This window comes from Desmodus rotundus, chromosome 8 (genome assembly GCF_022682495.2).
Source record: "Desmodus rotundus isolate HL8 chromosome 8, HLdesRot8A.1, whole genome shotgun sequence".
In the NCBI taxonomy this organism is placed as follows: Eukaryota; Metazoa; Chordata; class Mammalia; order Chiroptera; family Phyllostomidae; genus Desmodus; species Desmodus rotundus.
In genome coordinates this window covers 131,678,177-131,702,776 of record NC_071394.1, presented here as the reverse complement: position 1 = coordinate 131,702,776, position 24,600 = coordinate 131,678,177, and the positions used below count along the sequence as shown (strand labels likewise).

Here is a 24,600-nt window from a genome sequence, read left to right as displayed (position 1 = left end):
GAAAGAAGGATACGTATTTTTTTCTTCAACTAGACTATGAACTACTTTCATTTTTAAAAATATCTTATTGTAATTTTTTCCATTATCATTTAGTCCCCTTATACCCTCCTCACCCCCACAATCACCACACTGTTGTCCATGTCCTTAAGTCCTTTTTCTCAATTCCTTCACTCCCTACCCTCCCCACCTTAGCTTTCAATCCTGCTCGCTATCTATGAGTGTTTCTATTTTGCTTGTTAGTTCAGTTTGTTCATTAGATTCTACATATCAGTGAAGTCATATGGTATTTGTCTTTTTCTGACTGCCTTATTTAACTTAGCATAATGTTCTCCAGGTCCATCCATACTGTGGCAAAGGGTAAAACTTTCTTCTTCTTCTTCTTCTTCTTTTTTTTACAGTTAAGTAGTATTACATTGTATAAATGTCCCATAGTTGTTTTATCCACTCATCTACTGATGGACACTTGGGGGCTGCTTCCACATCTTGGCGACTGTAAATAATGCTGCAATGAATGTAGGGGCGCTTATATTCTTTCAAATTAGTGTTTTGGGTTCTTTCAGATAAATTCCCAGAAGTGGGATCTCTGGATGAAAAGGCAGATCCATTTTTAATTTTCTGAGGTATCTGTATACTGCTTCCCACAGTAGTAGCATCAATCTGTATTCCCACCAACAGTGCAAAAGTGTTCCCGTTTCTCCACATCCTCGCCAGCACTTGTTGTTTGCTGATTTATTGATAACAGCCATTCGGACAGGTATGAGATGTTATTTCATTGTGGTTTTAGTTTGCATTTCTCTAATGATTAGTACTAAACAATACTATAAGGCCATAGTAATCAAAACAGCATGGTATTGGCATAAAAACAGACACATAGATCAATGGAACAGAGTAGAGAGCCCAGAAATAAACCCACACCTTTACAGTCAATTAATATTCAACAGAGGAAGCAAGCACATACAATGAGCTAAAGATAGTTTATTGAATAAGTGGTATTGGGAAAATTGGACAGATATGTGCAGAAAGATTAAACTAGACCACCTTCTTACACCACACCCAAAAATAAATTCAAAATAGATTCAAGAATTAAATGTTAGACCCGAAACCATAAATATCCCAGAAAAAAACATGGTTAGCAAAATCTCAGACTTAGCACGTAGCAATATTTTATCAGATATATCTCCCCGGGCAAGGGAGAAAAAAGAGAGCACATCAAACTAAAAAGTTTTTGCACAGCAAGGAAAACATCAACAAAATAAAAAGACAACCCACAGAATGGGAGAACATATTCACCAATATATCTGATAAGGGGTTAATATCCAAAATTTATAAAGAACTTACAAAACTCAACACCAAAAAAACAATCAATCAATCCAATTAAATAATGGGGAAAGGACCTGAATAGACACTTCTCCAAAGAGGACATACAGATAGCCAATAGACATATGAAAAGATGAGCTACTTTTAGCATATGCTAGCAAAACTAACTCTGTAGGCTCTTTCTGTATATACAATTTCTACTCATTTAAAATAAAGACATGTGCACATCTAAAATGCACATTTTGTTTATAATTTATACCCTTTTTGTAGAAAAATATATGAAAAGGTTAATGAAATTACAAGATTATTAAAATAAAAATGAAAAAATCAAACCTATATGAAGAAGGTAGAAGCAAACATACTAATGCATAGGCTTATATGATTACTATGATTAAGAATTAAAATGTAGACATGCACTTTCTAGCAGGCAAGAAAAAAGGAAAAAAGGATAAAAACTCAGGTTTTTCTATTAACTATTATAATGTGCATTATCTTGCAACAGAAGAGCCTGAGTTTTTAAAAAGGAAATAATTTTTTTGGTACTAAATCCTAGAAAAAGAAACCTCACAGCCCTGCATAAGAAGATCAGTGATATACTGTTGGCCTTAACCGTGACAGTCTACAGTTTGATGATACAACTATGCCATTGAATCTGATTATTGACGTTGATTTACTTAAACCTATAAGAAATTTTATCTTTCTACCACTAGAATCCTGTCTTCTTATACCAAAGAAATATGCCTCTTATTCAATCACCTCTTATTACTTATTGTTAATTTTTCTGAAATAATTTCAGGCCTCTGGCCCCTAACGCTGAGGGCACATGAAGGCAGTACTGGGCCGTGGAGAGCAGGAGAGGTGGAGCACATCCTTTCTACCTCTCTGTCAGAAAAAGCAATTTACGTTATAAAGGAAGCTTTTCAGATATGATCTTAAATATTTAAAATACTTTTATGTGCATGTGGAAAAACAGCAAAAAGACCACAAAATGATATTAGTATTTGTACTAGGGAAGTGGGATTATACAAGTGATCATTTAAAACATTTTCCAAATTTTCTGTAGTCATGCTATTGAAATTTTTTTAAATACAAAAAGGAGACAACATTTTTTAACCACTAAAGGTCACAAAATATATGATGGACTAAATATTAAAATTAAGTAACAAAAAGACTATGCTAACAACCCAACCAAACTAAGTGTTTTCAATGTAATGGCTTAAGAAAAAACCCCAGATGGATCTAAGTCAATAGGGCGGGGACGGAGTGTGTGCGCTCTATGGCAGAGCAACTTTTAATTTCTTGATTTCATTAGGAAATAAAAAATGATTAACAGGTATCTGATAAATGAGAAGGCGAGTTCCTTCTACTAAGATTGTGTTCAATGGAGAAAGAGTAGTTTTCAAAAGCTAAACTGGAGGACTGTCCTCACTGGAAGAAGGCAGAGAGGCTGCACAGTGAGAAGAAGCAAGACACGTTCAGTACAAATTTCCCTCTGACAAACAGGTTCCTGGCTGTTTCTTTCTACACTTTACTCTAAGAATAATAAACAGTAAGTACAGGGAATGGTAAACTTAGTCTTTTCTCTCTCTCCACAGCAAAGGGAGGCAGTGCAGCAAAGCAAATAGGAGCACTGGCTCTGAGGTTAGATTGCCTGGTTTTTATCTTGGCTCTTCCACCAAGCCACACTGTCTTATCTATTTATTATCACAGGTTGTTGTAAGGATTAATCCACGTAAGGCACTCAGAACACTGCCCGGCATTGTGATTTGCTATTGCTCTTAAAATTACTATCTTTATGTGTTTCATCATTAACCAATATATGGCTTAAAGTATGAGAGAGACATAGTGTCTGAATAAGACTCAAAGAGATGGATACAAGCAGGAGACACACATCTACGTATGCCTACATAGAGATGTAGTATAGAGCTGAGTTTTCAAAAATGGTCCTACTGCCCTGGCTGGTGTAGCTCAGTGGATTGCGTGCAGGCTGAGAACCAAATGGTCACCAGTTCAATTCCCAGTCAGGGCACATGCCTGGGTTGCGGGCCAGGTCCCCAGCAGGGGGCATGCGAGAAGCAACCAAGCGCACATTGATATTTCTCTCCTTCTCTCCTTCCCTTCTCCTCTCTCTAAAAATAAATTTTAAAAAATCCTTTAAAAACAATTGTCCTACTAATTGCTTAGGTGAACAGTCTTCAAAAAATATTTTAGTGTTCTCTCACCACCTGTCATTGATCACTCACTCATTCATTCATTCCAGTAATTCAATAAATATTTACTAACACCTAATCTGTGCCAGGCTCATGCTGAACTTGGGGGCACAGCAGTGAATAAGAGACATAGTCCTGGTTCTATATTCTTTTAGATGCCCTCTCTAAAGGCCCTGAATCTATCAAATTCTTTGAATTTTACATTTGTTTTGAATGTTCTAGATTCAATTTTGTCTTCTATTGTATCTTTTTTTTCTGGGGTTCCTCATCTGAACCACAGAACACAGAAAACAATTTGAAGTTAATTACATACAATAAATGTTTTAAGGTATTAGGACTTATTTCTTCCTCAGAATTGTTTGAGAAAGACTGGAGATGTTCGGATTTCTTGTGGGCTGTGCCCTTTTCTAAGACTTACAGTATAGACAGCATACTATATAATTTCATTAACTATACTAATGAAAACATGGTATAGTTATAGAACAATAATATATAATAAGATATAACTAATTATAGCTACCCTTTCCTGAATATTTACTTGGGATGGGCATTTCATGTACAACATCTGTAAGTACTAGGGGAAGTAGACAGTATTAGACCCATTTTATAATTGAGGAAGTTGAAGTGGAGAGAGGTGAACTCAGTGGCTCATTAAGGGAACAGAGGCAGGCTTGCCTCAAGCTGGGTCTTACTCTGAACTACTGTGTTTCCACTATTACCTGCTGCCTTTCTACTAATGACCATGACAGTTAAGTACTAATGGCTACAAGTGATTATAATTAGTTCAGTCATAATACTTTGAGGGATGATTTTTGTGTCAATACATCAATCCAGAAAGTAACAAATACCAATTGGTAAATGAGTGACCACCAGGCATAAAAACAAACCCATTTTATTACTCAAGATTCATTCACAGAACGCCTGCTAAGTGCAGGCGCTGTGCTGTGCTAAGTGTAGGGTATGGTGAGAGCAAAGAATGTGTGTGTGTTAGTCATCAAAACATGACAACCTGATAGAAGGGTTCTGACACAAGCATACTTCAGACACAGTTATCCCAGACTTCTGGCGTAGAGCAAGACACTGACTGTTGGAAACAACCTCCTGTCTCAAGAGAATTCCAAGAAGTCACTGGAAACATCTGCTAACTTCAGGTGTCCTGAAGCTGGAAAATACCACCACGTCCTTAAAGGTAAGTACTGAGTCACACTTTTCTGATTCATAGCTAAAAACCTACCCAGAGGAAACTTGTTGGGGTGGTAGGTGGGTGGCAGTATTTTCTGCAAACTACGACTCACACTGCTGCTTGTGTTTCTTCTCCAAGGGCAATTGCCTTGGAGAGGAACATAAACTAACCAGGAGGAAATGGGTGGGTTGGGATATGTGCAAATCTGTGAGAGAAGGCAGAAAAGAGAGGTGGAAGATGGAGAGAATATAAAAAAGGGAGAGACAGAATGAAAAACTAGAAATTATATGTTTATTGATTTGCCTTAAACATGAAAATCACAATAAAGGTATCAATTATTTCATTTGATACTTATAATCCATAGAAATAGCATTCTAATTCAACAAAAGCTTATAAAATGCTTACATTTTTTTCAAATCTGAACTTTCTATCTGAAGAATAAACGCAAAAACTCTATAAATCATTCTAAGAATAACATTTCTGACATAGGTATTTTTGTAAGGCAAAAATCAGTAAGGTTGTTGGCCCTGGGTGAACGCGATTTCAGCTTGGCTGTGCTGTATGTACCACAGTGATTAAATTAAGAGACTAAGAAGAAACTTTTATAAACATCTTTAGGGAGATGTTGAAAATATTAAATTGACACATTAAAGTTACATTGCTAGACAAATTATTTTAAAATTCCCTTGGAAAGGATATAATTAACTATCTTATTCTTTGTATAGGAGACTTGAACAGACAATTTGAACACAATTTTGTTTTATGCCCTTCCTATATTTTGGTTCCTAAAAATATAAGAACACAATTTTATAAGTGCTGATTCCTACCTGATACGATTTTAATATTTTTTACCTATGGAATCTCAGTCTACACACTGACTAGGTCAAGAAATGTACAACACATAAATTTAATGCCCAAATATTCAAATTTTTACCAAATAAATAATTATTAAACTCAAGAAACAAAATAAAAATTGTTATTATGTAGATGAGGAAAGGTCAGCATTTGAATTCTAAATAAAAGTGTAAAGTGCCAGTTTAATTTCTATCCTTGAAAGTTATCACTCAATTTTAATATGTATTATGGAACATACAGTATTCACAGTAGGAGTACAGAAGAAAGATCAAATAACCCATGGAGTAGAAATACTGGCAATAATTTGCCTGGGCTTAGGATTCACATTGAAAAAGCATCACAGAGATAGTAAGGTCCTGCATTAAGTGTATGGGCTTTGGGATCAGTCCCACGTACAAACACCAGCTCTACTACTCACTATGTAACACTGGAAAAAGTATTTCTGAAGCTCAGTTTCCTCCTTAGATAAAATAGAGATCTTCTCTTAAAAGAGTATAACAGCATTTCATTATAACATGCATGTAAGTTAGACCAGCACTTAACACAGTGATATAGGTAGATGTACTCAATAAACTATTAACAGCTGTCATCAACAGCTTCTGATATAGGTTCTGAAAAGGTAGAACTATAAAGTCTATGTAAGAGCTTATAGGTAATTAATATTTAATTACATCAATTAAAATATAAAACTACATTCAGCAAGCATTAATTATGCATCCAACACATGCCAACATCTGCTAAGCATTAATATTTTGTGGCATTTATAAAAGTATGATGGGACAAGAACTGTGGAACTATCAGGGCATAAATGAAACAATGGATACAGTTATCAGTGCTCAGCTGCTGTGTGGAACAGTCTCCTTTATATAACCTAATAGTATGGAATGTCTTTATTTTTGCAGTATTCCACCTCTTCTTTCCAAGTAAAAAGGAAATTTTTAAAAAGAATTAGTTCAAGTGAGAACCAGAGAGAAGAATCCTAATGGTTAAGGGAGCAATATGTTTTTTTCTTTTAATAATGATAGACCTACAGAGCTCTCACTTAAGTTTTTAAGTGACTAATTTTTCCACTGGAGGGGAGGGAGAAATGGAAACAAGTGGAAAGGGAAAAAAGAAGTGGGAGGGAGAAAGATGGGAAGAAGACACAGAGAAGCAGGAGAGGAAGAAATGGGAGGGGCGGGGAGAAGAAAAAGTGAAGAAGGGGCATGGAACCATGTTCCTGGTTTTGGTTTTTTGTTTGTTTATTAAAGTGAACATATAAATACTCCGCCCCAACCCCCAAGACATACACACACTTTGTTAAGAAAAAGATGTTCACAAAAGTGGAATTACTCTGTAATTTACTGACAGGTATTTATACTGGTCTTAGCCTTTTTCAAACAATTTAAACTTGTTTCCAAACCATCATCTTTAAGTTTTTAGATTTGATGGCAAAATCTGGTATTTTTCCAAGTTTTATTATAAAGAGGTTTATATATCTAAAATAATTCTCTTCTTCATTCACTGGTACATATAGTTGCAGTTAAACTGTAACAGTGATTTATACAATTGTTAGTGTTATCAGTTCAACTGTTAACAATTTGCTTGGCTTGTGGTAACGTTATGTTTGTAATTATTACTATTACTGATTTTTAAAATAAATGCACTGATACCATTTTATGACACAGTACTGTTTGAGGCTGAGGAGACAGGACCAGTAATTATGTTATGAGTTAACACATCATATTTTGCTAAGATCTGTATTGTCCAAAGTTAGATTTGGAGAACACTGTATGATCTACGATACACCTGAATCCATGTTGTATCACACAAGGGCTCAGTGGCGTGTGCCAAGCAACTCTACTTAACAGTCAAGAAAAGGTGTAATATAAACAAAAAAGGATAGGACAGTGTCACTTCAAAAGGTTGCAAATAACCAATTTAGAGTTGTACCTTTTTCTTTTCTAATGATGAACAAACAGTATGGCTCTGAGCTGGGCCCACTGTTTATTACATTCTGGGTTACCTCTTCCCTGATTTATTCTTCCACTTCTTCAAGAACACATTCTCAAGTCCCTTAGTAAGAAAGGGCCATGAAAGATAACTTCTGCATCCTTGAATATTTCATACTTTACTAGATAATTTGGTTGTTTATAAAATTCTGTCTGGCAAATCATCTCCCAATCATTATATTCTGGTGTCCAGTGTTACTAGTAAAACTTTTGAGGCAATGTGATTCTTATTCTTAAAACCCGTTTTGCTCTCTGAAAACCCTTTAGGATATTCTCATCATCTCCTCAGAGAAGAAATATTTTCATGTGCCTTGCTGTGGGTTTTGGGGTTTTCCCCATTCATACTGAGTATTTGGTGGGACCTTTCGACCCTAGGACTCTTGGTTCATTGGCTCTGAGAAATTTTCTTCTATTATTTCTTTAGAATTTCTTCTTTTTTTTAATCCTCAACTGAGGACATGCTCATTGACCTTACACAGGGGAAGTGAAGGAGGAACATCAGTGGGCTGCCTCTTGCACGTGTCCCAACTGGGCACCGAATCTGCAACCCAGGTATGTGCCCTGACCAGGAATTGAGCCCGCACCCTTTCAGTTTATGGGACGACACTGCAACCAACTGAGACACACTGGCCAGAGCTAGAATTTCTTCTTTATTCACTTATTTTTTTCCTGGAAATTATAATGCCCAACGTGGGATCCACTGGCTTGAACATCTGTATTGCTCTTCTTTCTTCAATTATTTCCCATCTTTTTATTTTCCTAGTAACAACATAAAATTATCTTCCTGCTCTTTTCCTAAATGTTTCCATTTTGGAAATCACATTCTCCCTTACTTTTTCATAGCATTTTATTCTACATTTTGGATCTTCTTGATTCTCTTGGTGGATACTCAGAGATTTTTTAAAAGTTCTTTACTAATCTCTAATTCTCCCTGGGGCCAGCTTATTTCATTTGGGACACGGTATTTTGTTTATCCAGTTTCTGTCTCTTCCCTGTGGAAGGATTTCTTCAAATATTTGATAATACTCAATTGTCCATTCAGATTTAAAAGGTATTAGAGGAAGTGTGGGGAGGGTTCTGTACATAGGTGGGTAACTAGCAAGTTTCTCTTTCTGGTAAGTGAAAGGGATCTGGTCATTACACTTTGAAACCCTTAAATGCCATAACATAGAAGATTCTGTAATAAGGTCCCAGTTCATACTCTTCTCCAGTTCCCCCCAGGCAGTTGATCTTTGTATTTGTTAGTCTGACACCCTGGCTGCTGCCATGGTGGTGGTCTCATGGTAGTGGATTATTCCGTTTACATACTTTTAAGCCACCCCATTGTTTAGAGCTCAAAGGCACACTCCCGCCCTCCATGATTCTGGGAGCTAAAAGGGAGCAGCTCCTTCATTAGCTAAAACCACCCCCATCTATACTGGGCCTCCTCTGTCACTAATCCTCTAACTATTTTCCAATTTCTAGAAATGGGTTCATATATCTCATTTATTGCTGGTCCTCTTCCCATCATTTTTTAATTATAACTTGCTTTTAATCTTTTTTTCCACTGCTCAAAACAGTTTTTTTTAATTGTTGTTCAAGTATAGTTGTCTCCGTTTTCCACCCGCCACAGACTCCCTGCCCCGCCCTCAATCCTGCCCCCTTTGGCTTTGTCCATGTATCCTTTATACTTGTTCCTTGATGGCCCTTCCCCTATTTTCTCCACCATTATCCCTCTTCCCCCTCCCCTCTGGTTACTGTCAGTTTGTTCTTTATTTCATATTTTCTCAATAGATAATGTCTAATTTGATTTCCCAGAAGTGAAAATGGAGGCTGAAGAAGTGTCAATGAGTAGAACCAGTGAGTGTCCTTTGCTAAACTAAAAGAAACAACTATAGTGCTCATAGTAAAAATAATCAAAGCTTGGTGGAAAATATAATAATGACTTTAAATCACCAAAGAGAAGCTTTGCTCAAGTACGAACTCCATGAGGAATTATAAATGAAACTGAAAGATGCCCAAATGACAGCCATACTTACTCATTCCCCCAGTCCAGGCGCACGGTGATATGACGTTTAACCTCTCGCACCTGATCCTGAGTCAGGTGACCAGACAGTAGCTGCCTTCGAAGGTCAATAAGTTCATTCATCACATGGCGTAGTTTGTAGAAAAGATCTACTTTGTGTTTCTAAAAGGGCATTTTTGGTGTTGGGTGAAATAAAAAAGGGGACATGGAAAGGGAATGAAAAAAGAAAGAGAAATAGTTAAACTATGAAAAGTGCTCATTTCTCTAAATCTCTAAAAAAGGCAATGTAAAGAGAAGTTTAGCTAAGAATCTTAAAGTCCTTAGTTTGTATTGTCTAAAAACCTCTACAGAGTGACATCTGACAACTAATATAATTGATCTGGATCACGCACAGAACTGTTTATCTCTACTCCATTCTGGACTAATTCCTCAGTAAATCAAAGTTACTAAACGTAATCAGAATAGAAAGTTACACAGGAGCCTAGACCTGTTTTCTCTGACAGAAGTTACTATGTCGTAACCACAAAGATTCCAACCATGCAACATCGTCTCTGTCTCTGGTTTTTCCAGGGGAGTACTCAAGTTGGGGGAGGAATAGCAAGAATCACTTGCCCTATTTTGCAGGTACTAAGGTTTCAAAGCCCAAGTCTCTGGAGTGACATTCACTCCAGGTTTCCAGGCCTCATCTTGCTTTAATTAGCTTTTGTAAACAGTTATGTGCCCCTAGTGTCATAGTTTTCTACTCTTTTTAGTTTAATAAAAAATGTGACCTTTATAAAAGTTAAGTGGGAACCTTTTAATGAACTTAATGATGTCACAGTGGCTATACTCACAAGTAAAAAATTTAAGTGCCATCACATGCTTGAGCAAAATGACATACTTAAGAATACAGATTTTAAAACCAAATTCCTATTTGCTCACAAGTAAAATTTTGATTTTGGAATTTTCAGGCTTCTGTTTGTATTATGGAGAAGCATAATTTTATGTAATTAAAATTCTTGGAATGTAACTTACCTAATAAGAATGTTTTTAAACACAGATCAACCAATACCAGTGATTTTCAGCCAATGTGCTACGGCACAATGGTGTGCCACAAAAATTTTTAAAACATGCACTATCTGACCAGTCAGAGGTACTGACATCTTTTTCCTAAGAATGTCAAATAAAAAAAAGACAACAACCAATACAATAGCCATCTGGTGTGAATGAAATTTAAATATATTTGGGGGGGCACCTCAGAATTTTAGTAGTTTGTATGTGCCATGAGATAAAAAAGGCTGAAAATTTCTGACCTGTAGTATAGTGTTAGTAAAGTCTCTATCTCACAAGATTTCCCCTAAAAGGAGCCTTGCCAAAATAAGCTTGATTTAAGTGGCTATAAATAAAATTAATTATAAAGCAAATTAAAAACCAGTAGAATCAGCTAATATTTTTAGGTGGCAGTGATCTTCTGACTGAAATATTCAAAATATCATACTACTGAGAAGTTATCTAATGGAGCATTAGACTTTTAAAGTTCCATAATAATGAGACATTATTTTTAACTATGAGACCTTGGGAATAATGTACTCTAACTACATTTCAAATGGCATTCTGTTCCTTCTTTAATCGATGAACATATGAAGAAAAGTCAAGCACCTCGATGGGACACAATGCTGGCAGAAGAGGAGAATTTACAGTCTTGCGCCAGCTTGAAAAGCAAGAAGGCCTAAGCAAACTGCATTGTCTGGCAAATTCAGATCTTGTAGATAAGCAGTAAAGGCAATGTGGTTTTGATAAAACAAGGCAACCTGTCTAAATTTAAAAAAGAAAGTTAGAATTATTATTTTCCCATCAAACCACACACAATGGTCCACTGCATAGATACATGAGCATTTACTCATTTGCTCAATTAGTAAGTGCTCACGGAGTACCGGCTGAATGTTATCACTTTATTGTGATCAAAAGTTCCTACTCCTATGATGTTTTCATTCTACAGAGCAGAGACAAACAGAAAGAAAAATAAGTAAATGATGGTAGTGACAAGTTCTAAGGAAAAAAAATTAAAGCAGAATAGGGACAGTGGGTAGCCAAAGGTGGGTTGCTGGGGCGTGGGAGAAGGTACTGCTCGGGTAAGGTGGTCAAGGAAAGGCTTCTTTGGGAGCTGAACTCTAAGTAGAAATATGAGTGAAATAAGGAGACAGCATATGAAAAAATGGGAAGTTTTAGAGGCATAAAAAAACTGCAAGAGCAAAGGCTATGATGTGAAGGTGGACTTGGCGTGTTTGTGGAGAACAGAGAGATCAGAGCACAGGAGCAGAGTGAACAAGGGGGAGAGTGGTGAGGAGCAGAAAGACAGGCAACAAGGACCGACTGGGTAGGCCTTTGTATGCTATCTTTGGGTTTTAGTCCAAGCAAGATGGGAAGCCACTAGGAATCTGCAGGAGAAGAGTGATGTGATATGACTTAAGTCTTGAAAAACAACACTCTGAGCGCTGTTGAGAGTAAGCCATGAAAAAGCAAAAAGAACAGCAGGGATTCCAGTCAGAAGGCTATTTATTTCAACAATCACAGAATGCTGGTTCACTAGATGAAGGTAAGAATGGTAGTGATAAATATTTTAGGGCTTAGAAGACACAGTAGATAATCTGCTGATAGTTTATAGGTGAAAAATGAAGTCAAAGATCACTCTTTTGGACTTCTGGTCTAGATGGTGGCATAGGTAAACACGGCTCACCTCCTTGCACAACCACATCAAGATGACAACTAAACTACACAACAGTTATCACATCAGAAATCGAGTTGAATGGAAGTCTGACAAATATGGAATTAAAGAAACCACATCCATCCAGATGGTAGGAGGGGTGGAGAAGTGGAACAGGCTTATCTCACATCCACATATGGTGATTAAAAATTCCAGAGGGATATCTCAGGAGCGAGGAGTCCCAGCCCTGCACCAGTTCCCCTAGCCCAGGGTTCTAGTGCCAGAAGATTAGTGCCCATAACTTCTGACTGCAAAAACTAGTGGGGATTGAGTTGGTAGAAGACACTTCTGCAGTCCCAAGCCGTTCCCCTTAAAGAACCCACACACAGCTTTACTCAGGCTCACACACTCTGAGCTTCAGCACCAGGGTAGCCGCTTGCAAGGCACCAGTGGCATATGGGGAGGAACTAAAGTGTCTGGCATCAAGGAAAGAGCTGGAGAGCAGCTTTCTCCCAACAGGAGGGCAGACAGAAGTCATTGTCCCTTTTCTCCCACAGAGCCAAAGAGCCAGCAGGCTGGTGCCATATCTGAGACTCCATCAACCTGTCTAGCACTGTTTGCCCTGCCCTGGAGACCCCCTGAGACACTGTCCCACCTGATACTCTATCCCACTGGATAATCCATCCAACCCAATTTACACAGGCCCATCTAAGTGTTATCAGTGACCTTTCCATATGAATGGCTGGTCTTGGCTCACGCACCACAACTTCTAAATCCTCTCAAACAAGCAGCAGCTGGCCCGAGTAAGCCCCTAGACCTTTACCTCTTACTAAGTGGCTCCAAGCATGACACTTAACAGCAGGCAGCCTGGATTCACAGCTTAGCTTCACCTGGGAACCTTCAAGCCCAGCACAAGTAACAGCAATCTCAGATTGCTTTACAGCTCAGGCAGGGTAGCCCAGAGCCAAACACAGATGAGGGCTAACCTTGGTGTGCACCACCCAGGAAACCCCAGAGCTTGTGCACCCAGTAGACAGCTACAGACCACATCAGAGTACCACCACCCTGCCCCTGCACAGCTGATCCTCAGTGGAGGGAAAGGTTGATGGTCACTGGACATGGCCAATCCTTGCAGCTGACTGGTCTGCGTAAATCCCTCCCACTGACCTGCCAACAGCAATCAAGGCTCAACTACAAGAGGAAGGTGTACTTAGTCCAAACAAAAGGGTGCACCTTGAGTACCTGGCATGGGTGACAGCAGAGGCTGTGCCACTGGACCCTATAGGTCACCGACTATAGTAGGCCATGCTACCAAGACAGGGAGTCACAGCAGCTCTACCTAATACATAGAAACAAACACAGGGAGGCTGCTAATGTGAGTAGACAAAAAAACATGGCCCAAATGAAAGAACAGATCAAAATTTCAGGAAAAGAACTAAATAAAATTGAGATAAGCAATCTATTAAATGCAGAGCTCAAAATGCAGACTGGTTATAAGGGTGCTCAAAGAACTTAATGAGGACCTCAACACCATAAAAAAGGTTCAGTCAGAAATGAGGGATACATTAATTGAAATAAAGAACAATTTACAGGTACCCTGGCTGGTGTGGCTCAGTAGATTGAGTGCCAGTCAGCCTGTAAACCAAAGGGTCGTCAGTTAGATTACCAGTCAGGGCACATGCCTAGGTTGTGGGCCAGGTCCTGAGTTGGGGGCACACAAGAGGCAACCACACACTGATGTCTCTCTTTCTCCTTCCCTTCCCTTCTATAAAAATAAATAAATAAATAACCTCTAAAGAACCATTTACAGGGAACCATTTGTGTTACCACTGGTAGAGGTTTGAGAATAGAAAAAATGTACAAAAAGTTTCACAGAGAGTGTGGTAACACAAATCAGCAGAGGAAAGGTAGTTCAACTGCCAGATGGTTTTGAAATTTGTGAACATTAATTAAAAGCTTGTGCTTTTTTAAAAGCTAAGTACATCTGACCCTTAACAACATGGATTTGAACTAGGCAAGTATACTTATACATGAATTTGTTTCAATAAATATACTGTTTTCAATCCATGGTTGGTAGTCTATGGATGCAGAGGGCCAACTGTATGCATTAGTCTACTTAAGCATCTGCAGATTTTGAGCATCCATGAGAAGTCCTGGAACCAACCACTGAGGATAATGAGGAACAACTAAATTTGGGGGGAGTCAAAAGTTATACACAGCCCTGGCTGGTGTGGTTCAGTGGATTAAGTGCCAGACTGCAAACCAAAAGGTCACAGGTTTGATTTTCAGTTAGGGCACCTGCCTGGGTTGCAGGCCACGTCCCCAGTAGGGGACACGCAAGAGCAACCACACATTCATGTTTCTCTCCCTCTCTTTCTCCCTCTCTTCCTCTCTCTCTAAAAATAAATAAAATCTTTAAAAAAATGTTACATACAAATTTTTCAATTGTGCTGGGTGTGTTCAAGAGTCAACTGTATAATGTATATTGATACGGAAATATCACATACATATTATATGTATACATATGGATACATAGACACAGTATTTATGCAACACATACGCAAATACACATACATACAATATATATGAAAGAACATACTAATATAGTCTTTTAAGGCATTATACAGTTGTCTTTTTTAATCCTCACCCAAAGATATATGAGATCTGTCTAGAAAGTATCCAGCCATGTAATATGAAAAACATTTATTTAGAGACATTTATTGAAGATACAAGATAAAAGAAACATTGTACACAGGACAATGACACCTCAGTCCCCTTCAAAGTAGGCACCTTGGGACCTCACACAGTTCTCCTAATTGCCATCAGCTGCCCCCTTGTATCTTCCTGAACCTATTCAACAGCCTGAAATCTTTTCCCTTTCAAAGGTGATTTTAGTTTTGGGAAAAGTCAGAAGTTGTAGGGCACCAAATCTGGTCATAGGGAGGCTGAGTCACCTGGGTGTTTGATGTTTCACCCTGCACTAGACCTGACACATGAGCAGATGCGTTGTCGTGATGAAGCTGCCAATCATCAGCTGCCCACAGCTGCAGCCTTCTGGTCATCCAAATTGTTTCCATGGAGGAACATTCAAGCTTAACACAAAATTTGATGCAGATAATTGCTCTACTCATTCAGTCATTTTGAATTTAATGGCCACACAGTACACACACTCACTCAATGGCATCTATGACCCCCACTGACTAGTACAGTGAAGTCGTCATTGTTCACACATGCGCATTCCAATCCACTCTCCTTGGCTGCCAGGCTACATTGATGTCACACAAACTGTTCTCATTATATTAATAATGGCTGGAGTTTTTTTGGGCATACCTCGTATTTATTGACTTTTGAGAGAGAGGAAAGAAGAGGAAGAAAGAAACGTCTTTGTGGGAGAGAAACATCGATCAGTTGCCTCCCATACACATCCCAACCTCAGATTAAACCTGCAAACTTTTGGTGCACAGGATGATGCTCCAACTAACTAAGCCACCTGGCTGAGGGTACGGTTTTTTTTTTTAATCAAAAGTTTCTAACAGGTGGTATTTTCCAAAGATGACTGTGGTATCTCTCATCCCAACTGCTCTTCTGCAAAAATGTGATCTCGACACTCCTCTGGTAGAAGGTGAGTCTATTTCTCATACCCTTGAATCCAGGCAGGCCCCGAGATTGCTCTGACCAACCAAACACAACAGCAGTGAGTGAGGCTAGGTTCTAGGCGCAGCCCTCAACTAGTCTGACAGCTTCTGCTTCTCGCCTCTTGGAATACACGTTCTTGGGAGGTTTCCTCTCAAAATCCAGCTGCCATTCTGTGAGAAGCCCAAGTTACAAGGAGAGACCATAAGGCAAACTCCAGTATGCAGCCCCTGCTGTGTGAGTGAGCCATCTTAGATGCCATACCAAGCCCAACCAAGCCTTCAGAGGATTATAGCTCCTACCGATATCTGACTGCAACAGATTAATGAAACCTCACATAAAAACTGCCCAATCCAGAGAATAAAATACGATAAATAGTTGTTTTAAGTCATAAGCTTTAGGTAGTTTATATAGATAACTGCATAGCAATTTCTCTAGTAGAAAAATCAGTTACTGTCTCTAAAGCTGGGAATACTGACCCCATTACTAGGAATGAAATGGATTATATAATCAGAAAGCAACATTATTATTACAATCAATATGGTGCTAATTTCTTTTTCCAGGCCAACCTAATGACCTCTTTAACCAGAGACCTCAATACTAGAGGCTCCATTAGCACTGCTGTGACACCACACTGCACTCCTGGGTTTGTTAGCAGAAGAGATCACATACCATTCCAGGTGAGCAATCTGGGCAACTGGCCCCAGAGCACACAGTTTCCCTGGGATCACTTGACACCACAGGCCAGCTGCGCATCCCACTCAGCCTAAACAATCCTTTTCTACTAAGAGGTCTGTTCCTCCGTAGATTAAAATAATGGTATAATTAGGCAGGTGGTAATATTTAGCTTTCCTACATAATAATCCCTAGTTTCTGTCACTGCAAAAAAAGCAGGAAAAAACTTTTAAAAGTATAAGAAGAAAAAGAAATCAGTAGCCCATCTTAGCAACACATTCAGCCTCTCCAAAAGCTCTATAGTGTAGTATTTGTCAAGAACAGTCACAGAATATTTGGAAAGTATACTGAAGAGTCAGCAGAAACTATAAATTTAACTACTTTGCAACCACATGCCAAGAAGAATTTGCCTCATCATGTGAAAGAATCCCTAGAATTCTTCAGAAAAAACTGAGGTTTGACACTCCTGATTTAAAATTTATTGCTACTAAGCTGCATGTAACCCAATGTGGAAAGAAAGGTTGTGAAGCACTGATGCCTTTGAATTAGCAGATGAGCAATGCTGTAGAGTATTCATCATGAAGTATGCTGCCTTGCTTTTATTTTTGTATTTCAACAGATTTTATTCTCTTATTTAATCTTTATTGTATTTTTTCCATTACCATTTAGTCTCCTCATACCCCCCTTCCCCCAGCAATCACCACCCTGTTGTCCATGTCCATGAGTTCTTTTTCCATTTTGCTCAATACCTCCACTGCCAACCTCCCCCCGCCAACAGCTGTCTTCCTGCTCTCCATCTACGAATCTGTCCACATTATTTTATTTACTTATTTTAGTCCTCACCCGAGGATATACTCATTGATTCCAGAGAGAGAGAAAGGAAAGGAGAAAGGGAGAGATGTGGGCGGGGAGGTGGGGGAGGCAAAGAGGGAGAGAGAGAAACATTGATGTGAGAGAGAAACACCAATCGATTGCCTGCAGTACACTCCCTAACCAGGGATTGAAACCCCAACCAAGGTATATGCCCGACTGGAAACAGAGCCCTTGGTGTACAGATGATGCTCCAACCACCTGAGCCACCCGGCCAGGGCACTACCTTTATTTTTAAACTACATATGCATAAAGATGTGCTAATATGAATATTAAAATCTAATTAAAATAAAATTACGTTGAAGGTACTGCTCTCCTCAAAGAGAACCAATGTCATACCATGAGAAATAAAATCTTTACATGAAAATCAAGGTAGTGGCAGTTAACCACTACATCTAAAGTTCAAGTTGCTGTGGGAAGATTCCTAGATCTCTCTCCATTTTACCTCTTACTTTTGAACATTTACTTTATATGCAGGTAGATGGTTTATTTTTTCATTTTATTTCTCATTAACAAAATAACCATTACAAACTTGAGTTTATTCAAACTTCTCCAATATTCCTTTTTAAAACTGCTATCAATAATCAAATCTCTTATCACAAGATAACTTCTAATCCTACTCAAAATGTTTATGTTATACCCCAAAGTTTTAGTACTCATTCCAGTATAATATAAAAATATCTAAACTGTGCCCTGGCTGGTGTGGCTCAGTGGATTGAGCACCAGCCTATGAACCAAAGGGCCACTGGTTCGATTCCCAGTCAGGGCACAGGCCTGGGTTGCCGGTCAGGTCCCCAGTGGGGGCCACGTGAGAGGCAACCACACATTGACGTTTCTCTCCCTCTCTTTCTCCTTCCCTTCCCCTCTCTCTAAAAATAAATAAGTAAAATGTTGTTTTTTTAATATATATATATATATATATATATATATATATATATATATATATATATATATATATAAACTGCAGTACTTGCAATCCTAATGACCATTCTGCTAAAAATATTCTTAAGTCCATGAATATAAACTTTCATTTTAGGTTGTTGAAATGACATAGTTGGCAAAGGCTTGAAAACGAGTTCCAAAAAGAAAATTCTGTGAAACTAAACAATATCTAAGTAAGTCCAAGCTATTTCACACTTATCTTCAAGTACCTATTTGCAAGAAATAAAAATGCAAAGAAGCAATGTAAAAACTTCTTTTAAACTGTGCACTAACGTGGGGGTTTGCCTATACAATCTATTTGCTTGGCATAAACATCTACTCCTCCATATCTGAGAGGACAGGATGTCTTCCTTACTCCACCCCCAACCCAAGCACATCCTCCCTCATAGATTTGCTGATAACCAAAGTTAATACCCTTTATGGTTTTGACCCTCTTTTACAACACAAATATCTGCAGGACCTAATACTTTTAAAATTCTTTCTATCTTCCCTGACTGGTGTGGTTAGGTTGGATGGGGTTTGGCTCAGTTGCTATGGTCATCCCACAAAACAAAAGGTCACCGGTTTGATTCCCAGTCAGGGCACATGCCTGGGTTGCAGGTTCAGTCTAGGATAGGGTGCATGCAAGAGGAAACCGATCCATGTTTGTCTCCCTGTTTCTCCCTCTCTTATCCTCTAAAAATAAATAAACAAAATCTTTTTAGAAAATTCTATCTTAGTTTTAGTAAGTTGATCATCTTCTTCCCCTATAACGGACAAGAATCTTAAGAAGGGAACAAAGCCAACTGAAAGGCAGGGAAAATATTAGTGATGTAAAAAATGGAGGCTGCAGTTGCTGTGGTAAGGGCACCCACTCACAATTCTGAAATGGGTGCACTTACCTAACAGTAAGCTGCGGGGCATCTGAGGCGCTCTCAGGTTCACAGTCAGCCCTTCCTGCATAAGACGGAACAAACCTCTACTTAAAGACAGCAGGTAATCTGTCCTCCTAGGCACCTCTTCTTAGATATAGAGACCAATAAAAAACCAGCTCCAACCCTCCCCATCTACATTTACCTCCTCCTCCAAATGTTAAAGACAAAACCTGGAAAGGAAATAACTTGGCAGAAAATAAGACTAAAAATTAAGCCCTGGAAACAGGGAAAGGGGGGCAAACAAGTAGGGAGGGCTGGAAGGAAATCAGTGAGAATCAAGCCCCTTATCTGTGCAGAAAGGCTCAGGGACTGGAGGTACCGGGAACCTCTGATGGTGTACATGTTATGCATGTGTGGGTATGGGTGTGGTGGGCCTGGAGGGTGTGCCTGGGTGATGGACAGAGGCAATTTGGTTAAAAAGTCTATTAAAGGGCTGTGAGACCTTCAGATTATCACTCCCGCTCTGCACTGCCAGGCTTTCTCCACATAATCGTTTAATCTCTGCAGAGGTTAAAACGGGGTCAATACATTGGAGGGCACCAAAGAGAGCCAATGGTGTGAAAACAAAAAATTGAAGTTAAAGAAGTTAAAGACTATGTAGTAAATGATGGGTTCCCTGGTACCGCTGCCACACCGAGCTCCCGAAGTGTTGACAGCCAGGCTTTTACTGTTAGGTTCCAGGAAGAATGGAGGGTTCCTCACTGGAAGACTCAGCCCAGAAACACAACCGCTCCCCCTCTCCCGTGGAAAGCTCGGCCCTCTTCTGATCACTCCACAGTAATGTCCTGCAGTTAGTAAGTACTGGCCTCATTTACGGAACTTTCTGTCAATATTTTCACGCTTCATTCTTAAATATGAATAGAAAATACCACCTTTAGTAAAGAGAACATGAAGGAAAGAAACCAAAACAATCAGACAAATGAAAATTAAAGGAAACAGAAATAATGTTAAGAGTAAAAGAAAATTTCAAAGAAACAAAAATATTTTCAGACAGCATTAAGATTATATAATATATCCATGAAATAAGAATAGGATATAGTAGAAAGGGAGAAAAAAATCCAGAGCCCAAATGGCTTTTAGAAGTTAAAAATAAGATACCTATAGTTTAAAACACAATTTAATAAAAATGGTACGATAGAAAGTTGAAGAATTTTGCCAGAAAGTAGAACAAAAAAAGTAATACAATGATTAAATAGGGGACAATATAGGAAAATTAATCATTCTAGGATGTCCAATTCTAATAAAAGAATTAGAGCAGAAAGAACTGTGAAAACAGAGGGGAAGAAGCTGTCAAAGAAGTAATACAATAAAATGTCCCAGAACTGAAGGAAACCAGTTTCTACACTGACAGAACTCACTGAGTAGCCAGCATAATCAATGAAAAAAGATTCACCTAAGGCATATCGTTGTAAAAGTACAGATGATACTACTCGTAACTCTTTCACGGAAACAACTTGGCACTCAGAGTCAGGAACTAGAATGACACTAGACTTCTCAACAGCATTGGAAACCAGAAAATAGTGCAGCAACGCTGTAAAATTTCTGGACTTTATGTTTAACCAAGGATTTTATGTCAAGCCAAACTATCAATCAAGGGTATGCTAAAGACATTCCAAATACACAAAATCTCAAAAAAGTTTTCCCACACACTTATCTCGAGAAGATATGGAGAAAGTGATTCATCAAATGAGGAAGTAAACCAAGAATTTAGACAACACTGGTTTAACCAAAAGACAAGGGGACATAGGAGAGGAGCAGGGAAAATTCTCAGGCCAGATTAACATGAGATACTAGAGGGCTTTATACAGTACATCACTGAGAAAACATTGAACTGGTAAAACACCCAAAATGTTTGAACATACTCAAAGATTTTCATTTCTGCCATAAAGTCAAGATATATATAAAAAAAGAAGAATCAAAACAAATGAAAAGAGAAACAATTGTTAACTATTTAAAAAACAAGATTATACAAGAAAGAAATGTAACCTTAGTTCACTGTGTGGGTCAGATACAAAATTAGTTACACAGGCATAGTAACTACACATTGATTTAACAAAAAGTGGTGATATAACTATTTTGGAGTATTGGAAGAGGGGAAGAGTATATGACTATGAAGAACATTCAGAGCTTAGTTCTTCTCATCTTACTGGCAAAAAATAGCAGTGATCTGAAACCACTGCTGATGAAAGTGAAAGAATAAAGTGTCAAAGCAGAACTTATTAGAACATCAAGAAGACAAAATTCATGATCACAGTAGAAATATACTTTTAAGCCCTGACTGGTGTGGCTCAGTGGATTGAGTGCCAGCCTGCAAACCAAAGTGTTGCCGGTTCAATTCCTAGTCAGGGCACACGCTGGGTTGCAGAGGCCAGGTCCCCGTAGCGGGTGCACAAGAGGCAACCCCACATAGATGTTTCTCTCCCTCCCTTTTCTTCTCTGTAAAAAAAATAAATAAAATCTTAAAAAAAAAAGAAATACACTTTTAATATAGACAATGAAGATATCAAAATTGTTATAGATTTTGCTTACCATGATTATTTCATCAATTAAATGGAAACTACTGCCAAGAAATCAAGAGAAGGCTGAGACTCAGAAGTGGGCAGAGGAAGAATTAGGATCATTAAGAGCAAAGATGTAGCGTCGAGTCCAAGACTAAGATCATCCACACTGTCATATTTCCAATTACTATATATGAATGTGAAACTTGGACAGTGAAAAAGGCTGACAGAAAAAAAATGGATTCATCTGAAACATGGTTGTTAGAGGAGAGCTCTATGGATACCATGGACCATCAGAAAGACAGAGCACATTAAGCCTGAAACATTGCGGGAAGCAAAAATGGCAAAACTTCAAGCACATCATAAAAAGGCAGGACTCTTTGAAAAAACAAAACAATAATGCTGGGAAAAATAGAAGGCAGCAGAAAAAGAGAAAGACCAAATATGAAATGGATTGACTACTAAAAGAAGCTATAGGCATGACCTGACAGAAGCTGAGGAGGGCTGCTGACGACAGAACACTGCGGACATCACTCATTCATACAGTCACCAGAAGTCAGAGCCAACCTGACATATAACACACACATAATAGAAGATCATTAACTGAGCCCTAAAATTAAAAAAATCAAGATATACATTAAAAAGAATATTATTTAGAAATGTGAAATATCAGAATAACTAAAAGAGCTAAATAAAACGGGTGTGCAGTGGAAATCAGAAATAGGGACAGACAGGCAAAGAGCTACTATTTTTCATTAAAGGCCTAGTTGTCTTTAATATATGATTTAAAACCCCATATATACACATATTGCTGATTTTTAAAAAGATATTATTTATTTATTTTTAGAGAGAGGGAAAGGGAGAGAGAAAGAGAGGGAAAGAAACATCAATGTGTGGTTGCCTCTCGTGTGGCCCCAACTAAGGGCCTGGCCTGCAACCCAGGCATGTTCCCTGACTGGAAATCGAACTGGCGATCCTTTGGTTTACAAGCCAGCACTCAATTCACTGAGTTACACCAGCCAGGGCTGATTTTTTTTAAGATGAAATTAAGACCTGGATGTTGCTCAGCTGGTTTGAGCATTGTCCCATGCACCAAAAGGTTGCAAATTCAATCCCTAGTCAAGGCACATACCTAGGCTGTGGGTTCAATCCCCCGTAGAACCATGTATGAGGCAACAGATCGATGTTTCTCTCTCACATCAATGTTTCTCTTTCTCTCTCTTTTTCCCTCCCTTCCCTTCTCCCTCCCTCTCTCTAAAATCAATAAACATATGCTCAGGTGAGGATTTTTTAAAAAGATAAAATTAAAAAGCCTCTACCATAAAAGGCCCTCCTCTATCCTCCACCTCAAGTGGGCTGCTCTGGGTCACAAAGTTAAGCAGAGACTCAATCCAGCTTCACTGCTATTTATTACTTTAAATATTAACAAATGAAACTAGCTAGGCATGGACTTGTGCAATAATACCCTGCCAGAATCAACACAAAAGCTAGACCACTTATGCATCTCATTCCACACTGAATGAGAAATGAAGCACATTCCACAGCAGAGGAATGCCATAGAGAAAGCTTTGTCTCTTGACTACAGCATAACATCTGTCCCTTCTCAGTTTTCACACTCTGGTGACAGTGTATACAGACCAGAAATGATCGCAGCTACCCTGCCAACCAAGCCCCTTCAGGATATGAGTCACCAAGCTGCAGCAAAGAAAGGGCAGCAGCAGAAGGTACATATACAAGTTACCTACAGATACATCATGAACAGTACTTCATACAAGGGCAGGCATCCCTCCACATTCAAGGGATTGTGTTATAGTAAATCCTACCCTTGTCTGCTCTAGCCCTTTTAAATGACTGCTTCTCTTACCTACTAAACAATCAAACAAAACAGCTGGGAACTTTAAGCAAAGAATAAACTACTTCATCCTTGCACCCCGCCCTTTATCATTTACCCCTCAAGTTTATCGCTATTACAAACACTCAATCTGTGAAATATATTCAGACCACCTCCTGCTTTTCTACTAATGATCCTTGTTCCGGAGTTTCCTTTTTTTGTTTGTTTGTTTTGGTTTGGTTTTAAATAAAAGAAAAAATAACCCTGTTTATTGAACCTATACATATGAGGTCTGTCTGGAAAAAGTCCAATCATTGTTAATAAAACAAGAACAGTTTGCACGACATCAATGGAACCTGGCAGCCAAGGAGAGGGGACTGGAATGCGCATGTGTGAACAGTGATGACTTCACTGTACTAGTTAGTCAGTGGGGGTGGTAGACGCCATTGAGTGAACATGTGTACTATGTAACTGTCACATTCAAAATGACTGGGTGGAGCAACAAATGTGCATCACATTTTACGTAAAGCTTGAACATTCCTCCATGGAAACTATCTGGATGATTCAGAAGGCCAAAAACTGTGGGCAACTATGTGGCAGCTTCATCACCACAATGTGCCCATTTGTACATCATGTCTCGTGCAGTTTTTTTGGTGACCCAGGTGACTCAGCCTCCCTATGCCCAGATTTGGTGCCCTGTGACTTCTGACTTTTCCCAAAACTTAAAACACCTTTGAAAGGGAAAAGATTTCACACTGTTGAGAAGATTCAGGAAAACACGATGGGGCAGCTAATGGCAGGTAGGAGAACTGTGCGAGGTCCTAAGGTGCCTACTTTGAAGGGGACTGAGGCATCATTGTCCTATGAACAATGTTTCTTGTACCTTGTCTCTTCTTTAATAAATGTCTCCATTTTTCAGTTCTTACTGTGCCTAGTAAGTACTCTTAAATGTAGTTGTTATCATTCCACATTCCTTGCCCTCCCTCAACAGAC

The 24,600-nt window shown here is 38.7% G+C and overlaps 1 protein-coding gene across 1 annotated transcript in view; it reads right to left on the bottom strand.

Moving 5' to 3' along the window:
- The window catches only part of DOCK3 (dedicator of cytokinesis 3), a 267,364-nt gene that overhangs the window by 142,873 nt on the left and 99,891 nt on the right, over positions 1 to 24,600 (bottom strand). Inside the window, exon 6 of the mRNA XM_053929392.2 lies at positions 9,575 to 9,723. Within this exon, the coding sequence (XP_053785367.1) occupies positions 9,575 to 9,723 (149 nt within the window). The remainder of the gene's footprint in view (positions 1 to 9,574; positions 9,724 to 24,600) is intronic.